At 38.3% G+C, this 25,097-nt stretch overlaps 1 protein-coding gene across 3 annotated transcripts in view; it reads left to right on the forward strand.

Moving 5' to 3' along the window:
• ATXN10 (ataxin 10) overlaps positions 1 to 25,097 on the forward strand; it is a 103,820-nt gene that overhangs the window by 72,066 nt on the left and 6,657 nt on the right. For all 3 annotated transcript variants that reach the window (XM_074825626.1, XM_074825627.1, XM_074825629.1), the window contains one exon: positions 14,469 to 14,532. In XM_074825626.1, the coding sequence (XP_074681727.1) occupies positions 14,469 to 14,532 (64 nt within the window). The remainder of the gene's footprint in view (positions 1 to 14,468; positions 14,533 to 25,097) is intronic.

The following is a 25,097-nucleotide window of genomic DNA, read 5'->3' on the forward strand; positions in this document are numbered from 1 at the left end:
GAGGTAAATTAAGAAACTAGTATGCAGTCTCCTTATATACAGCTTCATGTATCATCTCGCTCCATCGCCTGAGGCATTAGCAAGCTTTCAGCATGAAATTTAGTGCTAGAGCATGCATACCTGAGTTATTGTATATCATGCATACTAAATATATGGCTTTTATAGACATATAAATCACAACATCAGGATTCTTGTGTTTTCTAAATGTAAAGCTGATCTTAATCTCAACAAGGTGGCTAAATTTATCTTAATAAGAGAATCTGATCCTGTGCAAAGGTTATGTTTGGTGAATCATTAAAAGAAAATGTGTATTCTTAGAATTTCAGGTAGATGTAGAGAATAATCACTTGACTTTCTGTAAGTCTGGATCGTCAGCAAAGAAACACAGTCAGTGTCACATGAGGACTGGGCCAGTCCCTAGTGGGTACAGCAAGTAAAGTGTGTTAGGGACCACTTCTAGCCTTGAGGGCAAGTTGCAGAGTTTGTCATGGCTCACGTCTCCATGACAGTGTTCTCCTTTATGGGCTTCTCTTCCTTCACCATAATCTTCCCCCAACAAAATCAAATCACAGAACTGCCTTTCCCATACTTCTGCTTGGGAAGAGCCCACAGCCTGCACTATATACCCAGCCACTCCTGAATGTTGTCCGGAGGAGTGCTCACTGTCATGAGCCAACAGCCCCTCCGGCACCATCCAAAAAGTACAGCAAGAAATGGCAACCACAAGGCGGTGCTGAAGCCCGGCATCCTGGCTCTGCATCTCTTGGGTTAATGCAATTAGAAACTCTACTGAAATGAGTTGGAATGACCCAAGGTTGTTGCAGCCTTCAGGCTTCGCTAGCGTATTGTTCACCTAAGATGAGGTTGATTATTCTTCTCCTTCCTTCCACCCGATGTTCTGCATCTCCTGTAATGATTCTTGTACTTATTTTGATCACAATAAGAAGAATTAGACCTTGGGGGTCTTCAGATGAATTGACTTGGGCCGTGGAGACTCCCACCTCAAGACGTTCTGTGTAGGTAAACCCTTGACAACTCCTTTCTAGTTCCTTTGCAGATCTCTTGAATTGCAGCGCGTGGTTTTGAAGCTGCTGTGCCCTGCTTCTGCATTAACCTCCTGACATTCCCTAGTTCCTAACCCTTTTCAGTAGTTTGTTTTCTTTGAAAATAGTTTTCAAAACACAGATAGCTCTCAACCTGCAGGAGAGCTTTGTTAAGTACTGCATTTATCTGTTTGTCGAAGGGTGCTCCAGGGGATAGGTATTCAGTCAGCAGTGGCATTTCAGAATGTAGTTGGGCTGGGTTATGAAGCAAGTGGACCGTGTAATTTGATAACTGATTTCCTCAGCTGTCACAGGGGTGTAGTGTAAGGTGCAAGAATTTATTCTGCTCATATATTGGTATGTTTGTGGATAACTCCTGAAGGGCCCAAGTACTGAGCTATTACACCAGTTTAACCTAGAGTGTAATTCGGCTTGTTTTCTGAATCCTTTTGTGGTTTGGCAATTTGGAAGTTTCTAAAACTATAATGGAAAAGTTATGAAAACTTTACGCCGCCAGAATCACACTTTGTAATGACTGTCAGTGGGAAAACTCTCCAGCAGTTATTTTTAACTGCAGTTACATTAGCAAAAGGGGTTGCAAGTATCAAGAACAATGAACAGTCATTTAAAAATCAACATTCAGATTTCTTTTTCAGTTAAAAATGAAACACCATTACTAGAAAAATCCTGGAATTGTTAAGGATTTAGTTCTGTTTGTATAAAAGCTGTAAAAAAGACCCTAAACCCAAGTAAAACCTTTTTTTGTTCTGCAATATGAGGAACATTAAATGCTTGAATAGTATGTGTGCACAGGGATTTCCTCCACTTATTTAGTTAAGCTGATAAAGCATAACACTTAAGTGCAACTGTATTGGTTTACAAACCTTAAGTTAATATTTTTCTCTTTAAATAACAGAAAAGTCTCGTTTGTCATCTTCCCATGCATTGATATTTTCCAAGTTTCATATTAGCATACAGTGCTGCTAGCCACTCCGTAATAGTTGTTGATTCAAAACACCTTCGTTAGTACAGCTCTACTTCTCATTAAATGACTAGTTTATGTAAGACACAGCTGATGAGAAATCAAATTTGATTACAGAAAATCAGATTTATAATTGTTGAAATAGTCATTGTTTTTCACAGGGTGCCATAAAGTGAGAAGAACAGACACATCATGTTACTGATCGTTAACTTGAATAAAGCCTCTCTTCATGCATTTGAACACTTTTTCCATTAAAAAGTGTTTCTCTCATGCCCCAGTTTCCCTTCCATTAATACTATGAAATTTTTAAACACGTCGCTGAGTCTTCTGTTTTCTTTTAAAGTTCAGTTTCAGCATGTGGGAAATTATTTAGTCTGTCTGGGATACTCTGTTTTCAAGAGAGTATCTTCTTCAGGCAAAGTTCTTAACCACAAGGGATTTTTATTCATAAAATGTGTGACTATAGTTGTCTCAGTAAAAATGTTGCTGAAGTAGTTTGTGGCGTTATTTTAGTCAAGAAGAAATAAATTCAACCTGACTTGTACGCAATGCTAAACTGAACCAAAAGTTGCTGTGTTCATTTTATAATAATTTATGGTAATTTATTTTTTTTGACATTGCTTACAATTTGTTTTACTTTATAGTAGATTCTTTCTACAGAAGCACAGTACCAAAAAGCAGCGTAAGAAACTTAAATACATGAACCCCAACACATCAGTCAGTCTGTTATTGCTATATATGAAGTAAAAGTGGTAGGTTTCAATTGCTGTTCTTCTAGATAATATGGGAGGAAACTGATAGCTGAGTATATAGAGCTTGTGAAAGAGATTGGTGCCTGATGACATTTAAAAGAGGACTTAGTCCTCATTATGAAGTTCAGCTGAACACTTCAACCTTCTCTTACTTTTCCTGAATGTTCCAGTGAAAGTTATTGGGATTTATTTGTGTATTGAGACTAAAATAAATTTCTGTTATAAAATGACTTGGAGGAAGAAATGAAAGGGATTTACAGGGAAGTACTTAGACCAGGATTGATATTTTGTACCAGGTTATAAAATAAAAAGGAAGCCAATGAATTACTTTTGAAAAACAAAAGAAAGTGTATTTGCTTTGCCTTGTATTTGAAATGACATGCCACCTCTTTTATTTTGGATGAAGAATACTCTGACTTGAAGGCATCATAAAGGAAAAAGTTACTGAGAAGAAGGTATGAATTGGTCTCAGCAGAACAGTGTATGTCTAAAGCTTCTTTCCTCCCAACTCGAGGCTTGATTTGCACCTGCATTTGCCTCCATGGAAACCATCCCCAGTAGGCTGTACGTATTGCTCGGCAGCAAATTGAGACCACATCTCTCCTCCTGAAACAAAGCAAATTGTAATTGCAAGATTTGGTGTGGTTTTTTTTTTTTTTTCTTTCAAAAGGACCATAGTTTTGTTATTTATCTGTTTTTTGGAAAATGTAAAATTTCGTATAAAATGGAGTATGAAATGGGCATTGGTCAGTGAGAAGTATTGTTTACTGCAGTTTTAAGTGATGGAGTTGTATGGCTGGCTGCAGACTGCTGGGGCTTCCCTGACTGGTCTGATTTAAAACACAAGCAGTAAACACTGTTAAACTGTCTTGCGGCTTTAGTAGTCAGCCAGGTCCTGCGGTCTACCATTTACAATTTCTGTAGAGTTCTAGAAAGGCATTTTACTGTCCTTTCCTGAAACACTTGCTTTATTTTATTATGCTTTAGCCTAGTGAAAAATTTAATTATCATCAAGGATAGTTTTATACTTAGCATGTAATGGAGTGCGCGTCCTTTACCCACGTACTAGCAAATTAATGGTTTGTTCTTTGACCCGTCACTAAAATCTTGGAAGCTCTGCATACGAGGGAATGTGGAAACAGAGAATAGTGAATGCCATTAATAATGTCTATGTGCTGTTTCCAATCTTCTAGACTACCAGCTTTCTCTTTTCTTTTTTTTTTTCTTTCCTCCCACCCTCCCTTGACCATGAAGTTTGGGGTGATATAAATACACTCAATAACTTATTCTTTACAGTTCCTTAAAACATTTTGTCACTATTAAAGTCACTTCATAATTGCAGTAGGAAACTCTGGGGAATTACAGGAAACTGCCACCACTTGGGTGGTTGTGGTACTTTGCTTTTAGTCTTGAGTCTGTCGTGCACTCCGAGTGCCGCAATTCAGCGTGGCATGCTGTTGTATTTAGCTGCAGAATTTCACCGTGAAACGCGGCAATCACCAGCACAAATCCTTGTACATTTTGAAATTATCCTAGATCTCTTCTCACATGTTATTTTCATGATTTGAGTATTGTGTGTTCTGTCTTTGCCACAGATGAATTTATACATCTGACATGGAATTTTTTTAAACCCTTGGCTCAAAGTGAAATAAAAGGAGAATGCTAAGTAATGCTGGACACAACAAAAGTCATCATTAGAACACAGAACATCTGATTGGCATTTATTTTTGCTTGCTGAATTCAGAAGTTTCCAAGGAAGAATTGTAATGCTTGATGTTGGGAGGGGAAGCAATTTTGGAATACAGTTGAAATGTGGGAGAGTGGTGACATGTGGCCTCAGTGAGGCTGTGTATTCTTCCAAAGAGGGTATGAATTTGAATTGCTTTTCCTCCTTTTCCATTCCCACTCACTCTAAGTGGTGGTTTTCGGGGTATTTCAGCTGAACTGGAATTCAGGGAGCAATTGGAATGTTGAGAGAAGGTAGCAGCAAAGCAGGTGTGCAGGCTGCTGGGGGAGAAATGAACTAAGTACCAAAGTTGACATGACTAAGAGAGCGAAGAGGTTAATAGAGTCACAAGACTGTTGTGCTGATTTTTGGCTACAAGAGTGTGTGATCATGTGTAGTACGGTAATGAGGAAGTCTTCAACAGAAGCATCCTGTGGTAATCTATTTTTTCTGTCAATGTCAATGATTTTCAAAATTGGGGTGTTTTATAGAATGCCTGGAATTTTTGTTCCAGAAGAAGAGCTATTCCAACATAATATAAAATGTGAAACTGAAGAGAAAAAATAGCCAAACAAAAACACACACACACACAAAGTATACACAACCAACAAAAAAAAAGTCCCTCATGTTAATTGAGAGATGCTGAAAATGCTTTGTAAAGCTTGACATGGAAGACAAAAATACCATAGCCACCAAAACAGTGGCAGCTTGCCAGAGTGACTTGGAACTTCCTATTGCAGTAGGGATTAAAACAGCTGAAATGAATCATGTGACTTAACCAAACTTTGTATCTGTATTTTTTTCAGAACTTTGGAGTAATTTGAAGTCTTCAGTTTTCACTCTGCTTTGGAACAAAGTACAATTTTGGAATTTTGATTATCTTGTAAAAGTTGTGTCCTCAGCCCAGTTCTAGTCACGTAGCTAATTCTTACACTTAATTTCCTTTAACTTGCTTTTTTTTGTTCTGACGAAAGGAAAAATTTAGGAGAACATCTTTTATAGCAATGATTTGAAATCAGCAAACTAAGACCCTCTGATTACTGGTTTTAGTGGACTGAGAATAAGATAGTGACTAGAAGTAGAGAGACATACTCTGTTGTTGATGGAAATTTGTACAAATTCAACTGATACAAAGCGCAGGGGATTAATACTGGATAACGCTTAGCATCATTGTTTTCTCTTACTGCTGCTGCCAGGATAGGCAAAGACCACACTAGCAATTATTGTCTGGTTCAAGCGAAATCTGTCCTGTGTTGGACTTTACTTTATCCACGTTAAGTAGCAGATCTAAACCAAAAAAGAGCTAAGAGCCTGCTCCTCATAGCAGCATCAGTTTGTTACCGAAAAGTGGCTTCTGTTTCAGGAACTGTAAATAAGTGAATGATGAAAGCTGAATTGTTTAAAAAACAAATGAACCAATTGTGTTACTGTCTCTTGCGGGAACCTATTCTGAATTCTCAAGTGTTTATATTATCATCTCAATGGCTGGAAACTCCTGTGTTTTGCCCTTGGAAAGACTAGCGGAAAAAATTATTCAGCAACTGAGATGGCTTGTTACCCTCTCCTAGTAGCTGGACACTCTAGCTTCTGCTTGTTTTGGCTCAGTCCTGATTGTGTACTTGGTACCTTTATGTTCTCTTCTCTTCCCTTACCCCTCAGTAAGGCCAAAACCATCATTTTCCAAACCAGTTCTCCTTGGAAGAGTTTTAGGACATCACAAAGGAAATCCTGCTTTTAGATTCTAAGATTTTTTTTCTTCTAAATTTTTTTTTTTTTAATCTCCCAGAAAGAGCCAAGGGTCATGTCTTTTGGGAGAGTTGAAATAAACCTCATGTCTCTCCAGGAAATAATGCTGAAAGAGGGAGAATATATTTGAAATTAATGTAGCAGGAGCAACAAGTATTATTGCCATGATTTCTGAATGTCACACATTAAAATGTTAAATACGTGTTTACCTAAACAGTGTAGTAGGTGGATGAGTATTCTGGGGACACGGCCTTGACTGAAATGGATGTATAAAGATCTCTGTTAGCTCTCAGTCATTCACGCTGGTGCGAGGAGCTCTCAAACTAGCTAAGCAAGCCTGCTGTGATGTCCTGGAGAAAGGAGTCTCTGTCCACAAGTATTTCAGTAGATCTGCAGGATGTGGTGAACTCCAATAATAGACTTGGTTGCCGCAAGCCACAGCTGCCTCTATTCTAAGCCAAAGTGCCTGTAGTCTGCAGTAGACCTAGGAATCCACTCACACTAAGGGATTAAAGTGTTCTTTTGTCCTCTGAGGCAGAATCTCCTGTGTATCTCCTGTCACTTCTGCTGATTGGAAAAACAAAACAAAACAAAACAAACCCCTGAGACTCACAAATGAAACAACATTTTTCGGTACCATCATAGCTGCAGAGGAGCCAATTTGTGAACCGAACCAGTTGATATATTCCTACTCTTATTAAGCCGCTCTGTTACTCAAATCAAAAGGTGGATTCTGCCCGGATGTTTAATTACTAATTACCTATCTTGTTGAGCAGGTCTCGGAGGAGAATTGACTCCTGTTGGTCAGCCTGTTTGGTGACAGGGCCTGAAGGGTATATTTCTCATTACACAGCCATTATGCAGTCCTCATGTGGTACTTTGAGAAGGACTAAGACTTAAATGTATCTTTAGCGACGACCAAAGATTGGCAACAAATCCCCAACGTGTATTTCATTGGATCACTTTTCTTTGACATGATTTATTCAAATACGATTTTCTGTCCAAGAAAGTTATGCGGACTTAGAGACGGAAGGGATTCAAAGGATCGTAACCATTCACCTGTCCAGAGCAGGACTGGCTAGAGTATTCACGGTTAAGAATTGCCAGGTCATTTGTGGAGTCTTGCAATATTGGAGACTGCTCCAGGAGTATTTGAGACTTGTGTTTCGGTGTATTGCAGTGCTTGACTGACCATTACTCTTAAAAATATTTATGAATGTGTAATGTGAACCTTCTGTTCGTTAGGCTCACTACTTCTCATCCTCCTGGATGTACATAATAGAACATACTTTTTTCCTTGAAGCTGGCTAAAGGTTATTTTGTTCACTAGCAAGCTTCTGCTGTAGGTTAACCATGTTGTGTATGATCTCACTGCTTTTTTTTTTTTCATGAATTGTGGTTTTTAGACCTCACTTTTATTCCTTTATTTTCTTCCTAGTCAGACCAGATATTTCTTCAGTATATTGGATTGTGCAAGATTCTTACCTTTTACTCTAGAAAACATGAAGTTGTCTTGGTTTGTACAGTTATTTGTGCATTGAGGAATCCTTTATATTTACTCAGGCGTTAGTTCAGAGTTACATGAGTTAATAGGAATAAATTTACGTGAATGATCTGGCATCCAAAATAGAAATTATTTTAAGATTTCTCTGTCATGTGAAGTCAGTGAATATGCAGGATTATTCAACCAATGGGCAAGAATCATATTTTTTCTAGCACTGTTTCTGTTTGTTACATACTCTGAAAAATTGTTTCTGACAACTTTTTCCAGCTTTATAACCAAGAAAAGGTTGTATTAGGGTAGAAGGAATCTGGTCTTGAACTAATGCGAGGAAGAGAATGGACTTATGCTTCTTTCCATGGTCTTAGACCTTTCATTTTTGTTGGAGTGAGCTGGAAAAGTCTTAGACTCGCACAGTCATTCATGCTGAAAGGGATATCAGGAGGTCTGTAGTCCAATCTCCTGCTCGAAGCTGAATTCAGAGCAGGTAGCTCACAGCATTTCTAGACAAGTCTTGAAGATCTCCAAATGGAGAGCCTACAGTGTTTGTGGGCAACCTGCTTCACATCCTCATAGAAAAAAGTTTTTCCATGTATCCAGTCAGAACCTTTTCAGTTTCATTTTTACGACCGTATTTTCTCTAAACGACTGTGAACTTGAGTCAGGAGAGCAGCTCTATCTTCTTAGTAACCTCTTTGTAGGTATGGGAGAGCTGCCGTCAGGTTCTCCTGGAGCCTTTTCCTCAAAGCAGTTCCCTCAACCTCTCTTCATATGGCATAGCTTCAGCCCCTTGAGTGCGTTGCTGTCTAATGACTACCAAGGAGAATAATTGTTTCCCTTGATCTACTGGCTATGCTGCTGTTGATACAGCTTAGGATGCTGTTGTTTCACGTAAGATGGATGTTAATATCTTGATGATTCGGCTCTTGAGAAGTTTATAATAATTTCAGTAATCTAGACTACTAAGAGAAAACAGAAAATATAGTCAATCGGTTTGTTGTCTGTGACCTCAATATGTTCTTCAGGTTTTCTGTGTTCATGCCATCCCAGCAGTGTTATTCTTCCCCTTCTTCCTTACTTTACCTTCCCCAGCTTTTATATCCATTAGCCAGTTTAAATCAAATTTGTCAGAGAAATAGGGGTATCAGAAATATTGTTATACTCCTTTTTGCCTCATGAGAATCAGCAGATAGGTAAATGAGAAACCCAAAGCAGCGGTCATGAGAGGGGAAGTTGTGGAGTGGCAGCTTAATCCCTGATCCACTACAAACTAAGGCTGATGTTTGGCAACCTATCGACACACCTGTACCTGTGAACCATGTGCTGCTGCTTGCGTGGTTTTGGACACTTTTAGCTGTGTGACAGAACTAGGAGCGCTGCGAAGAGTGAAGTGAAGAAGCCAAGTCCGTAAAAACATGAAGTTTTCCAGTTTTGTTGCTCTCAGAAACCTTTATTTCTTTTAAGTTCCATAATGTGAATTGAAATGTAATACTCTGAAGGTGACCGTTGTTGGAGACAGATTTGTCCTCTGGTAGGAAACTGGCATGTGTAATGAATGACCTACCTGGAGTTTTTCCCTATAAATGGTTCCTGCTTGTTCCCATTTTTTGACTTGTTTCTAGAGTGTTTCCTACCCCCAACCACCTCTCAAACTAGAAATTTGTCTATTTGTCAATGTACTTGTCTGTAACATGTAAAAAGAAGAGCAAGTGTTAGCGTGGATTACTCAGACTGTTAGTAGTCCACTTCTGTTTGTGACAACACATTTCCTTTTGCTTATCTAGAGTTAGACCAAAAAAACTTCTAAGAAATAGAAGCATTTCTGTGGCTGAAACAAACACTTCTCTCATCCTGCCTTCTGCATCGATTCAGGACTGAGAATTGGTTGCGTTCTGGTGGAAGAGTAATTTATGTTGTTATCTAAAAGCACAAATGTTCTTTTTGCTTAACAGTACTCTTTTAGTTGACTAGGTAATGTTACTAATGCCTGAATGTTAATGATTCTTTGAAGAGATTATTTGTGCTGGAGGTTTTCTCTTGCTGTCTGTATAGTTGCTGGACCTGGAGATTGTAGTTGCATTTTAGTAGATGCACGCAGATTCAGCAACAAGCACTGTCATGCTCGGAGAATTTGAATTCTTACCCCTGAGCTTGGCTCCATTGTTGCTAGAGGGAAAGATTCAAGAAACAGTCTATGGTTAATTTATGTTTTTCCTGGGCTCTGCTGTGAATAATTGAGTTAATGATAATTAACTGAGAGATTATCAGAAGTAGTTCTGTTCAGGCAGTTATCCTTAATTATGCTACTGACCTTATTTATATATAGGTCAATAAATGTAAATTCTGTTAAGATAACATAAAAGCTTTAATTTTGGTCTGAATATTTTCATTGGTTATGGACTGACATGTCCCAAACCATCCGAATAAAACACTATGTTGTTCCTTGGCTGTGAGAACAGTGGGAATATACAATCTGGGCTGGTCACTTTTGTAAGCTCTTGTTTAATACTTATATAGCACCTCTGCCTACACGGGCTTCTGTTTAGGGTCCAGTTTAAGTAATGGAAATGGATTTAAATTCCAGGTACAGAGAAGGAGTAAAAACTATCAGTTATTTTGTCACTGGGAAAAGCACCTTATTTTAAGTGTAATACATTTCAATTTCTCACTGGTGTGATACTGATCTTCGTTATGTTTCAAAGGCAAGTACAGAAAACAAGTGGGACAGCAGTATAAAGCTATATGGTGAAAGATATCTTCTTTTAACTGACAGAGACGAATACCTGCCATTGAATGCTGGATGTGCTATTTTTCTGGTTTTTAGAAAACAATTTCAGAAACCAACATAATAACATTAGGGCAAAAGTTTTGGTACTGGCTTGACTGAAGCACTAGAGCTCACTAGTGTAGGGCTGTATTTTTTTAATTTTAAACTTGTCTTAAGTAACCTTTGTAATTAACTTAAACATGGTCGAGATTTCAGCCTACACATAGGTTGCAGCTTCATTTACTATTTCAGTGTAGCTCAGAGTAAAGTATTATAGTTCTTCATAATAAAATGACCTTGTAGTTTTGTTACAGTCCAGTGCAGTTTCGTGTTATTGCCCAGCTATGTTGTCAATAGTCTAAATGGAGAATAGGTTTAGTGATCTTTTGTATCACAGGCCAATGTGAGCAATTATTTTTACAAGACAGACACCAGAACTGTTGAATCCCTTAGTTTCTATCTCTAATTTCTTCCAGAATCTGGATGGATTACAGCCAGTTTCACACCAGCCCCTACATGCTTTCCTCCCAGGATATTTTTGCACCTTATTTAAAGTGAGACTTGAGGCTTGTGCAATCCTGACTCCTTTCCCAAGCCCTGCAGAAGATCCCTGAAAAGCTCTGCTGCCTTACTGTGTGCTGTGCATTTCATGGACATTTCTCTTCAAAGGAAAAACTTGGAGGCCAGTAATTAGTTGGAAAAACTCGCTAACCTTTTTGTGTTGGGCAGTATAGTCCAAATAAATCTGTGTAAGATGTTGAGACCTAGGATGATGGTTTTTCGATACTTACAAAGTCTGCTGGTGTGGGAGGTTACAGGCAGATGAGAGTGAGAAGATTTGAGAGACTCTCAACATACAAGTGGGACAGCCTGGTGGGGGACAGTGATTCCTTCCTTTGACTATCTGTGGCACTCACGTTGCAGAAATTGCTCCACTACATGCAGAGCAGTGGCTGTACTGGCTCACATTGCACCCCAGATCATCACAGTACACTGATATGAATTCTAGGTTACCATAAAATGCTGTTTCAGGGGATGAGGGGTGGTTCAGGAACAGCTGGCATGGACTGGAACTTCTCTAGTAGTGGTCACTCAGGAGTCAGAGCTCTTTGCCTCACAAGTCACTCTGAGAAGTATATAGATTTGTCTTGGATGGACACATTGTAAGGTTTGTACTCTGCATTGGTGAGGCCACACCTGGAGTATTGTGTCCAGTTTTGGGCACCTCAATACGAGAGAGATCTTGAGGTGCTGGAGCGAGTGCAGAGGAGGGCAACGAGGCTGGTGAAGGGCCTGGAGAATAAATCCTGTGAGGAGAGATTGAAGGAGCTGGGACTGTTCAGTGTGAGGAGGAGAAGGCTGAGGGGAGACCTCATCACTCTCTACAGCTCCCTTAAAGGACATTGTAGAGAGGTTGGTGCTGGTCTCTTCTCACAGGTGATTAGTGACAGAACAAGAGGGAACGGCTTTAAACTGCAACAGGGGAGGTTCAGACTGGACATTAGGGAAAAATGTTTCCCAGAAAGAGTGGTCAGAGAGTGGAATAGGCTGCCCAGGGAGGGGGTGGAGTCACCATCCCTGGGTGTGTTTAAGGGTCGTTTGGATGAGATGTTGGGGGATATGGTGTAGGGAAGAACTTTGTAGAGTCGGGCTGATGGTTGGACTCGATGATCCCAAGGGTCTTTTCCAACCTGAATGATTCTGTGATTCTGTGTTTCTTTTCCTTGGTTCATTTCACCGTGTAATAAGTCACAGGTGACATAGTAAAGCTGACATCATGGTGACAAAAGTGATGCCTAACTTGGTCAAATTATATGTACAATTTAATCATACAATGTTCAAGGCACTCTTTGTGGGATGTGTAAGGCAGTGGTAGTTAGCAACTGGTTTTTACATCAAGGTATCACTAAGGCTGTGGTTTGCTGCTTCTGTTCCCACTTAACTTGGAAGGAATCTCATTATATTCCCGCCGTAACTTTTTGAAGCATGTGTGGATTTTAATTAAAATTTTATTTTCCCTGAATATTTACTTACTCTGTTAACCGAATGTCTCGTTTGAATCGAACTGGAACAGATTGCATGGTTTATTTCAGTTGACAGCACTTAATCTAGATTTATTTGTACTGTTCAGCATTTCACTGATGAAAAATAAAAGGTAACATTGTAGGCATATCAGAGTTTGGCTGCAGCATGAAAATCAAAGAACTAATGTTTCCCAAGCATATTACTGAAAGGTCAGTTTGTTCAAGCTTTGAAGTATGATATCATACATGATGCATGACCTTTGGAGAGAACACAGAAATTTTGTGGAAAAAATGAATATTTTAAAACTTGCGTTATGAACTGTATTTGATGTAGGTATAGTTACGCATGTTAGCACAGATGTGCCAGTTAGGTCTTAAGAGCTGGCAATGCTCTTTGCTTTTCTCACGTGTAAGCCTTGCCTGTTTGTCAATCCATCTCTGTTACTTTCTCATGTTATAGCTTGAGACCCTGCAATAAGATTATTTGGAAAGGAACTTGTAAGAGGGATGTGCTCAGATTTGTCTCTGAATTCGGTTTTACTGATCCATAGTCTGTTTTGGATTTCTAATCTAAATCTCTTCCTACCCAACTTTACTCTCTTACAACAGAACTTGCATTTCAGAAGGCTGATCCATCCTGCAGTGATTTGTTGTTTTATATGGTACATAAAATCACATCTTATTTTGGGCAAAAAAAGATGGAAGAGAGAATCCCATCATCAAGCCGCAACCTAATTTGATGTTCTGTCTAAATTCCTTTGCCCCCCAGTTCTTGGTTTGAAATTAAATTTTAAGGAATTGAAGAATTTTAAGATTTTGACAAGTACCATTTGGCTATCACAGAATGGTTGAGGTTGGAAGGGACTTCTGGAGGAACCTCTTGTCCAACTCCCCTGCTTAAATGCAGATCAGGTTGCCCAGGAACGTGTCTGGGTGACTTAAAGAATAGAAATAATATATGGGTATAAGAATATAAACAATTAATCTTCATGCTCTCAAATCTTTTTGAAACTACTTTTTTAACTTAAAAAAAAATAAATGCTTATATGCCTTAAGAAGGTATTTCCAAGGTTGAAATTTTGCAGATAATTAGAACAAGTTTTCATTTAAATAAGTAACACTTTCTAAAGCTATAAATGTGCCTGATGATGTATGGTGTTACAGTGTGCCTTAGAAATCTAGATAAATTTCTTATGGAATATACTTTTCTTAAGATAATTATGCCACAGATTTATTGATAACATCAGCTTGTCCTGAGTTCTTGGTAGTGTGGATGTATATGTATGTGTGAGTCTGTTAGGATTTTCTGTTATTATCTCATCCACAGACACAAATGTTTTAGTGTAATTTGTGAATTCACATGTGTATGAATATATAGAAAATAAAAAATTACAGATCTCATCTTTGTTGTTTTGCTAATAACATAATGAACACCTTATCGAAAGCAAAAAGTCAGTGTCTCTTGATATAAAGAATTTGTGCTTAGGTACATACAGGTAACACGTTGCTTTTGAAGTCTGCAGAGATACAGAAGACACATGGCCCCATGCTAACTTGTGTGTATGTGTATATGTATTTTTCAGCTTTTTTCCCCCTGTTTTTTTCACTCAGATTTTCATGGTTCTTCCTTCTGAAGCAAGCGTGAGCTGTCAGTAAGCAGCTTTTCTGGCTTGGTGTGAGAAGCTCGACATAGGCACTGCCTCAGTTAAACACATGCTAAATGAAGGAAGAATGTGAAATTAATGTCTGCTTGTGTTACTATTTTGTGATACTGTTGATAATACCAGATTTACTCTGCAATTTATGTTAACATGTTTAATATTTTTGATGAAACAAACATCCCTGTTATGTTTTTACATATTTCTTGCATGAAATGTCATTAATGTTGTTGAGACATCTGTTAAATTAAACTTCTGGTTTTATTTAGGTTTATGAGTTAGATGGCATCCCCTTGATCCTGGACAACTGCAGCATTGATGACAACAACCCTTGTATCCTTTTCAAAAGAATTCTAATTATTGAATATGACTCATAAGAAGAGGTGTGGGGGTTTAATATATTTATGCCAGCATTGCTTTCACTTGGCACCTAAGTCTAACTGGCCTCATGAGTTTCTAGGTTCTATTTAAATGCTTGGTTCAAAAGTGAGCAAACTCATAAACATGCTTTCATGAACTGGATTTGAAGTAAGTTGAACTGTGGTTGTATTCTGTTTCCTAAAATAATAAATATTACTGGTTTATAAATGTCAGTTTGGAGAGCTGTAATAGAAATCTGAATTAAGACTATGTCTGGTCATTGTATCAGATCTTGGAGCTTTTGCTTCAACAGAAATCTGTTCAGTAGACTGAAATGAGTATGCCATCAATTCTGTTGTACTTCCACGTCCAATTCTGGTCAAGGGCACTGCTGGATGCAGTGGGAAGGGCAGGAAAAGTGACCTTTCCCTAAGCAGAAGAGCAGCCCTGACAGAACCTAGTAAGGAGTTTTGATCCTGAGTTACTCTTCCTTTGCTGGAAAGCACAGCTGTGCAATGACTTTTAGGATTTCTTTCTAGGATTAATTCTTCATTTTAGCTGTTAGTAAAAGAGGATAAAGTTTGAGGCCTTCAAAGGGCAGAGGTGTAATTTATAATCTTGAATTAAATGAAAATAAAATACCATGGGAGCCTTTACTGCCTTTTGAGCAATGTGGTACTTCTTACACCTTTTGATAACAGGCAGACATTTTATGGTTGTACCATAAACTTCTTAGCAGAGGATAAAACTTTGCTTACTTGATTTTTAAAGACTTACTGGACATAATGACACCTCTCAACGTGAGGTTTCACCACTGATCCATGGTGTGCAGGATTCAGGTATGTGTAAAAGTAAGCAGCAGATGGGCAGAGAGCTGACTAGCCTGCTGTGACAAAGTTTGCTGCGTCAGCTCTTGGAGCACAGCTACTAACTACTACTGTGTTCATCGTTTTGACCTAGAGCTATTCCAGGTGCTCTTGTGCTACATGAACTTAATGCTCCCTTGCTTCTCTCCTGCCTCTAACATTCCTCATCTGCTCCATTCTCAGTGTGTCTTATGCAGGGAAGCAGGACTTTGCAGTTTGTGTCTGTCTCTACTTTCATCTGCTTTGCAGCATATTCTGCTACTTCTAGACACCACAAACCAAGCCCTTAGTAGCGTGTAGGTGCCCAACTCCATTGCATAACATTCCTCTGGAGAGATTCAGCTGTTTCTCTCCTCCCTCTGCACACACAGTCCTGTCTGGCACAAATCCATTTTGTGATGTAAACCAGAGCAATGGTCTTACTAAGATTTGAAAGTCTACTTGCTTAAAACTGAAACATCCTAAACTACTTGCATTGTAACTTTTCCAGAGTGAATATATATTTTATCTGTTTTCTCTCTTCAAGGAAGAGTAATTAAAAGGAAATATTTAGGCAGCTCTGGAGCTGGGTGTTGGAAGAGTTGCTGAAATTTAAATATGATCACTTAGTGGTGCTGCAGTTTGCCAAGGTGACGTAGAAAGCTGCAAGGGAAAGCTTAGTGTAGCTCTTCAGCCGTGGTTCCTTCGAGGAGTCATGTCCAGAACCTCCTCTTTACATTCATGTTTCTAGGGCTCGTTTTTGTGGTTTCAGGGCTGTGTTACTCAGATATATTTCTCCTTGGGTAAAGCTGACTGGAAAAAGTTTCATCCCGATTCCTTTTATATAAGAACTTCTTAGATTTCTTAGTAAAGTCATTGTAGATGCACATCTTTGTTGATCTATATCCAGTTTGGAGACACCCAAGCTCTGTAGTTACAATGTCATTATGTTTTCTACTGAAAACAGAGTTGATAACACTGCTTTTCTACATTTTACTAAGTTTTGCCTCCAAACTACATGTACAAAATTTTCCAAAGAAAAATGTCATTTTTGTGGTAAAAGTGATAGGATTTTTTTTCTGGATGGAAAAAAAAATAATTTCCCTGAAGTATGCAATTCATCAGGAGAAGCTTGAATGCCATGTTAGATGTTAAAAAGAGCTCTTTATTACCTTTGAGAGGAAAAATCCTTTGATAAATCTTTTTATTTGTGGCATATGGAAGCATACTGAAAGAGGAAATGGGTCTGCTCTTATCCTAAAATAAATTCCTTTGTAAACCTGTCATTACCTTAAAATTGCATCCTTGGAGATCCTGAACAGTTCTGTAACGCGGATAGAAATATCAGGAGGTTCATTGCTCACGAGGTCGCTAGCTGAAGTTCAGCTGACGTGTTTGCATTGCTCTAACTTTTTAGGTTTGAATTCATCTTTCAGTGCCCAGTTCAGAAGAGCTGTTATCTTGTATAATTACATCTCAGACAGATTTGTATCTTTTATGTTTATACTAACAAAAAGTATTTTTTCCTTCAGGATATTTCATGAGTAAAAGCAACAAAAAACCCCACCCTCATTAGTAACAGGCGTGAAGATGTTTATGGACAGTTAAGAACAAATTTGCTGTACCTCTTGCAATTATTTGAATTGATATTTTAAATTTTCAGCTACTGTAACTTTGCATGGTTCCAAGTAAATTCAGTGGAGAAATGCTGAAAGGTGCCAGATTTTCAACTGTTAGCTATTAGGCTTTTAGCACAGGGTAAAGGTAAACAGAGTGAGGCTGGGAAGATGCAGTTTATCATGGGCCTTGAGGTCTGAAGAGTTAAACTTCAGAGAAGGCTGAATGTCACTAACTTTTCTGTACCCTTTAAACCTTCCATCTTGGACTGGCTGTATCCTAATCATAACTGTCATTCTGTATTCAAAAGAAAAAGGGGTGTTTCAAAATACAAGTGGACTCATTTGCCTTTAGATTAAGGAAAGGTTCTTTCATGAGATAAATTTTTGGTTTTGAAACTTTAGTTATGCTTATCCTGCTTCTGAAAAGTTGGAGTGTTGTGCTTTACCTATGTAACCTGTGTTTAAAAACAAATAAATTAAACCTGCCACAGAATAGCAGAGTGGGTTGGAGATGCCTATCTGGGTAATACCAGTAAAAAATTTACTCCAGATCCTGCTTTTCAGGTTACTTGGGTTGAAAAGGTGTTCTAAATTAAAATATCTTGTGTTTTGCTCTCTGAGCCACCATCTTCCTCATTTCTGACCGGCTTTAGCATCAGATGAGAGCCTTTCTTTTTGTTTTTGTCTTTTACCTCATCCTAAGCTCTTTCTGCTCCTTCCAGCTTCATTTCTGACCTTTCACAAATTCCATTTGCTTAAGGCAAGCATAAGGAGGGAGGCCAGCCCATTCTGATCAAAAGACTATCGACCCTAATCATACGAAAAAGGTGCTTATGACAGACTTTAAATAAGCTAACCTGTTTATTTTTGAAGACTTTTCAGTTAACCAAGTTGTCTGTTTTTTCGCTACTTCCTAACATTTACACTCATGAGTAACACACACAGATGTGCCTCTTTTTTTTTTTTTTTTTTTAACTTAATGGCTGTCCTTAGAAATATTTATTACTATTTTAGGAAAAAACATATTATCCAAAGTACTGCAATGTAATAGCTGTTAGTGGTAAAACTTGAAAATCAGAAGTGAAAGGCAGTTTTGAAGATGGAATATTTTTATTTTTTCAGGATGCTTGCCAGTCTTAACCTTTTGAGATTCTTATAGTAGGTCTCTTGATAAATTAATTTTGTGAATGTCTGAATGTAATTGGAATGACCTTATGTAAGTGTGTCCATGTTATATTAACCCCTAATCAGGTATGTTTTTCTGTTAGCCAAAAGTGCAGTCATACTTGAAGAAAAAATACCTTGCTGGGGGGGGGGGGGGCGGTGTTGTAGAATCATAGTGGTTGGGGTTGGAAGGGACCTTACAGTTCATCTAGTTCCACCCCACCCTGCCGCCCCGCCACAGGCAGGGCCACCTTCCACTAGCCCAGGTTGCCCAAAGCCCCGTCCAACCTGGCCTTGAACCCTTCCAGGGAGGGGGCAGCCACAGCTTCTCTGGGAAGCCTGTGCCAGGGCCTCACTGCCCTGTATGTCCACACACATATATGTGTTTATATATATGAGTAAACACCCAGCTGGCTATGTTTTAGGGGTAAGAATTTTCAGCATTTGTGAAAGGAAGACCTGTGGTTGCTGTGGATATCCATACGTAGGCCCCTTAGTTTCAATAATGGATGAAAATGTAGAAAATACAAGTTACTTTTCAGATACTCCTTCCTTAAGCTTCTGCTGTTATACTCAGTCTGAAAGTCATCTAAGAGGTAGGTTGAAAATACTTTTGACTTCATGGCAGCAGCAAGTATAATTGTGGTTCATGAAACCTCTGGCTAAAGCTAGAAGAAATCAAGTTGCCACAGTCTACAACAATGGCAGTTTGTGAGATGCCAGCAAAGACTTTTAGGGGAGCTGACAGACTTTTTATTTCTAAGTTACAGAGTGCAACCTAAAACAGGCCACATACTGTAAAAAAAGCCTCACAGCTGAACAGAAGCCAGAAGAAAGCAAAAATAGGAGTGTGAGTTGACTTTTTAGAGTAAACCATCATACAGTTGAACATTTGCATGTAAATGTGGCTATCTCATGTATGTTGGCAAGAAAACACAGCATAATGTTACATCAGCAATGGTTGCCTTTGGAAAGCTCACTTTAGGCACTGCCAATGTGTTTAGTAATTTGAGGTAAGTTAACTTGATTCTGTGTTTTCATAAGCGTATATAAAATCATATTATTTCAGTGGATATGGTCAGTGCAAAGGACCTAGACTACTGATGAAAACAGTGATGGCCTCCCCATGCCCAGTCAAGTTCTGCCTACTTGGAAGAAACTACCCTTTTTCTCGTCCCATTAACGCTTTCTTTGCTGTAGAAGTAAATTTGAAGTCTACCTGGACTAAGTAGAAGTGTATTCTTTGGTAGAGGGCTTTGATTCTGCATTATCACAGGTTGCTGCTGCTGCAACCCTTATCCTTGGGCACAGAGCACTTAGAATCTTATTTTCTGTAAACCAGTACTGATTGTGTCACTATGAGTTTAACAAAAAAGGTAGATAGTAAGTTTTTAGTGCCCCAGCAGTGGCTGAGGTCAGCAGTAAGAGACTGGGACTTGTCAGCACAGGTAAAGAGCAGAAATCTGTTGGCCTGAACTTTTAGGTTCATAGTGCCAAAGACAACACAAAATATCAGCTGAGTGGAAGCCAGCTACTATAGATGGAATGAGGATGGGAAAAAAAATGGTCAGGCAAGAAGAAATCGCTGTATTGCCACACTCCAGTTCAGACTAATTCAACTCCTATGTGCTGAGAATTCTTCTTTAAAGAGAGAGTGGAAGATTTCTGGTTTGTGGCATGTGCACGAACCTTAGCTCCTTCTCTATATCTTACAATTATATTCAGATGAACTGGTCAGACTAGAAGCTGGAACAGGTACAAGTGTGGTTATTCATTGAGCAAGAACAGTCTGAGAGGGGCTTATTTCTTTCACCTTATTCAGCAGACCAAATCCTGTCCTGTTCCTGCAAGTTGCAGGGAATTGTTTATAGCTATATTTTGTTAGATACTAATGGAGTCGAGAGGTCTGTGTGTCTCACAAGGGAATCCCTCCGTGGTGGGAATTTTTGACTGCAGTAGGGGGCCAGTTTCCTAAGTGATTCCCAAGAGGCTTCAACCTTTTTGTTATTTCTCATGGTGAAAGGGGAAAAACACGGCTATTCCCAAACACTGCTTTCAGTTTTAGTTGGGAAGGTCATCTGCCCACCAGTGCCTACTTCTATCACTCTGTATCAGGTCATTTTTACACTCTTGAAAGAAGCGTTGCAAGTGAAAAGTTGTGTTCTTACAGAAGTGTCAGTGCACTAAAGAGGTCTGGATTCCCTTTCTATACAGTGTTGAATAAAGTGCCCTGAGTGGGATTATTATAAAACTCTGGAGGGGGAGGATCTAGGTGCATGCTCCTTGTTGAAAAGGGTACAGGAGGCATTTGTGTCACCTAATTTTATTTTAAATCCCTCTTGACATTGGCTTCACATGTGAAGAGTTGGGATAATACAGCTTCCATGTCTTAACCCATTGTTTATTTCTGTATGTTGTAAACTCTTTGAAACAGAACTCAGTTAAAGGTGAAGAACCAAGCAAAAAACTATACCATGTTAAGCATGATATTTGGTAGATCTGAATTCTGACTCAAAGGCTGCGCTTCTGAAATGTTTATTGCAAGAAAATGATTGCTTTAGAATGGAAACAGAAATGTGAAGTTTTCTTGTGAGATGTTCTACATCTACTAGCTATATCAGTAATCCATACTGTTCCCCAAGAAAAAATGTTCTCTTCTCAAATGCAACATTCTCCTAATATGAAAAAGACTAAGACCTCAGAGGGAATGCAGTGTGCAGTACAGGAAAAGATAGTCTGAGAAATGAAAACGCTGTCCCGTTGTTTTGTTTTGTTTTTTTTTCCCCTCCAGAAATGATCACAGATTAAATTTAGTGTTTGGACATTTAACAAAGTTGTAATTCTTAGTGGTATATTTCAGGTAGCTGATTCCATAATTTGAGGATGCAATTTATTTAGTGCCTCTGCACGATGATTAAAATACTGAAATTCAGAGTTGGGGGGGGAGTATTAATTTTCTTGAGCGTATATAAAATACTAAACCAGATTTGCAGAGATGTAAATATCAAGTCTAATCTTCAGTATCTCACTTCTACCCAGCTCCAGTAAGTGACAACTACTGTCATTAAGAAACTTGTGATGTACAGGTTCCCTCTTAGAGCTGGAGGAAGTTTAACAGAGGTATACACATTGCAAGAAGGCTCTTTCAAATGTTACATTATAATATTTCTAATCCCTTGAGAAGAGTAATCTCTGTAGGCACCAACTCATGCATGTAAAAGTGAGGAATTAAAGTTAATAACTCTATTTCTAAATCAAATATTGTCATGTTTGTCCTCTGTCCTAATCCTCTTGGTGGATTTAAATCCATGACAGGCTTGAATTCTTGAAAGAAAGCGGATCTTTAGTTACCAGGAGCACCAAAAAAAAAAAAAAAAAAAAAAAAAAAAAAGAAATGGAGAAAATATAATATTTCACTGCTTTTATAGCTCAAACAGCTTGCTTGATTTTTCTGTAGACTTTCTTCTGAAAAATTCCCCTCTGGGCTGAGACAGAGCACTAGAAATTTGAGACTCAAGGTTTTTGTTTTTTTTAAATAAAGCTTAGGAGTGGTTCAAAAATATTGTTGAGAATGGAATGCCTTCTCCAACCACCTTATCATATTTCAGTCTGTCTTCTTGACATTGTTTCTTGCATACCTCCAAAGAATATTCCGATGTCATATGGCCAATGCTTTGCATAATATCTTCATTCTGACATTTTTCTGTTGTCCCAGTTTCGGTCACTATTATTAAAACAAGCTGTAACTTCAGCTGGCAAATGCATTGTCCTATGTAGCTCCTTTCTGATCCTTAAATCGTTTTCCCTCACTTCCCCAGATCTTTGTTTAGACTTTGGTCTTTCTATTTCTGAAATGGTTTCCAAAAATCTAGCCTTTCTTTCTCACTAAGGATATATTTGCAGTCCATTCCATTAACCTTGTCGATTTGTTCTTGTCTCTTGGTGTTCTGAGATTTCTTCAAGGAGGTGCAGCCATTTCCTGAAATTGTAGCAGATATAATTGTGGCTAATGGCTATTTTGCAAAACGTGGGAGAACTTTAGTTGGTTGTAATTTAGCTGCATCTTTCAAAACACCCATTTATTTAACTGTTATTATTTTTGGATGCACGCTGGACATCATCTGGTGTTTATGAGACTGGAACTGCATTTTCATTTACCTTTGTTGTTTTGATTATTTGTCATAAAGTGGCATTTGAAATTACCAAAATCAGCAGGATTATGCTATATAAGTTATTCAGAGACCCTGAATCAATAAGATACTCAACTACAATGCTGAGAGATAAGCTGGCATACAGATCCTTATTGAATTTATATAAAGAGATGAATCTCTAGAGATTATAAAAAGGAAAAGAGCTTCCAAATTGTGAGTCAGCTTATCTTGTCATCTACCTTAGAGTGATACATTATAATTACCTTGACCACATCTCAGATATTAACTAGGTTGGGTTTTTAAGTCTAGTGCCATATTTTGGAAGTTTTATTTGACTTCTATAATTTCCATTTTAAAATGTTTCAGAAAAGCTGTTTATTTCTATATATATGCATATAAATGCACATGAATATATTTCTGTGTGTAGGTGGAGCTTTTTTCTTTACATGTCCAAGGAAATTTAAAATGACTACAGCCTGCCCGATACTTAATCAGTTTGTGAACACAATTACCATCCCTCTATGCTTTAGTGCTTTACATCTCAATGTTTGCGGTAGGTTTTAATAGTAATTTGATACATGAGTTTCAACTTAATGGAATTTTGCATTTTTTTCTGTACCTGGGAAAAGAAGATAAGCTAAGACATTTCTAACAGTTAGGTAACAGCAATTGAAGCTTTTTCTTTTTAATGTAATAACCTGCTAACTCTCTGGTACCTCTTACAGATAACTAACAGATTTAGTTGTCATGAATTCTTAAAATGGGATTAGTGTAATAAAAGGGACTGTAAGAACCAAATATTATAACTGTGGAGCATTAGCTTGAAATTGATCAAGGGTGTGATTCTTTCTGTTTTAAAACCAGATGATTTATAGTTACTCAAAAATTATGGGTTTCTATTAAAAATGTAAGTCATAATTTTAAAAAAATTGGCAGCCTAAGCAGCAAAAATGAATGTGTCATATTCATGGTTTTAAGCTAGTATTACGAGTCTGAGTGTAGGAAAAAGTAAAACAAACTAGAGGTTATGGCTCAGGTTTGGGTTTTTTTTTAAGTTCTGTAAGTTTTGGCATAAGAGACATTATAATAAAAATAGCCTGACATAGCTAAACATGTACTATGACTTTTGTAGCTCCGAAGTACTTGACTGAAATTTTGTGTTTAATTTCATAGTATACTAAGGTGTGTTGGCCCTGTGCTCTGAAGTCCCACAGAGCATGAAAGGAGGCACATAGAATATGGCTTAAATGTTGTTTAGCTGGCAGGCGTTAAAGACTAATAGCGAACTGGGTATATAATGCTGTTCAGTGGTGTCTTCTGTGATCTGTTAACCTAGAAGTACCAGTGAGCTGGGGAGAAAAATCGCCACATTGGTCTAAGAAACATCTTAGTAACCCAAATTGCTGCAGTAGTAAACAGCACTTTAATGAACATTGGGTGGCATTTAGCTGGGCGTCACTGAAGCGAGTGTGGAGTTAAAAGCGGTCAAGCCTTGGAATGAAGAATGAGCTTCATGATTTGGCTCTGGGTGTCGGAATTGGACAGTGCTGAAAATGTGTTTCTGAATGACCTGGAGAATTTGGACTCTGCTTGTGGCATCATAGCTAGGAGTGAGAGGGCGACTGAATACTGTGAGCTTTTGTTTTTCGCTTCTTCTGAATTATTAATAGGCAGAAGGAGCAGGCAACTGCATTGCACCTGTGATCAGCCATATAGCAAATTTTGGCAGAATTTGTTACATAGCTCTGGCGCCTGTGCTTCAGAAGGGATGCTGAAAAATACAAATGCAGGGAAGCGCTACAAGAATTATGCAAAACTTGGAATATCTCCCTCACTTTCTCTCTTTAGTTCATGCAAAAGGTGCTTACCAAGTGCCTTGATTATGACCTGTACATTTTTTTTTTTTTTATCTATAATGAAAATCTGTGTTTGGAAACAATTCTAAACAAATCTAAACCAGAAAGTAATCACAGGCTGTAATGAATGAGATATTTACTCACTGGAACAGTTTGTTTAGGGACACAGTGAAATCTCCTGGTCGGCGTTGGATGTCTTTCAGAATAAGGCGTGAGTACATCTTGTACATGAAACAGAATTGACAGGCTTCATTTCAAGAGTGGCTGGCCTTTGGTCATCTATGTTCTGTGCAGAAATGTTGAACAAAAGAGGTATAATCGTCCATTCTGGTTTTAAAGTATATTTGTTGGCCGTAGATACTTAAATGGGTGAACTTTCACTGGAAGTTAGACATGAGATATAAACATGCCTGTCGATTATACAGAAGATCTCAGTCCCATTTTAAAGAAACCTGTATCCCACAAGAAACACTTTAAGAAATTGATTCGTCATTACAGATGATGGGTAGGATGTTCAGAGACTGATCTAAATACAGGTAGCCAGAAAGATGGTGTTTGTCTGCTAGAGGAAGAGGTAACTACTGGCGTGGGAGATTAGTGAAGGCTTGGGAACTGGAAAAAAATACTTAATGTACAATTATTTTCTGCTACAGATGTTTCCTAGTTTCTGTCGGCTGTGCATTACAGAGAATGTTGCCTTAGCATTGAAACTATTTACTTTAAACTGAGTAGTTTTGCCCATTTGTCTGTTCTGACACGGTATCATTTGAGATCTTTCTCTGGCAAAGCAGTGTTCTTCTACAGAGTGGAATTTGAGCTGTATATCCCAGTTCAGGTTTTTGGGGATAGGATTTCCGTCTTGACCAAAATATTTTGTGGAAGCAAATTTTTTTGTAATGGGAG

Source organism: Strix aluco, chromosome 5 (assembly GCF_031877795.1).
Source record: "Strix aluco isolate bStrAlu1 chromosome 5, bStrAlu1.hap1, whole genome shotgun sequence".
NCBI lineage: Eukaryota > Metazoa > Chordata > Aves > Strigiformes > Strigidae > Strix > Strix aluco.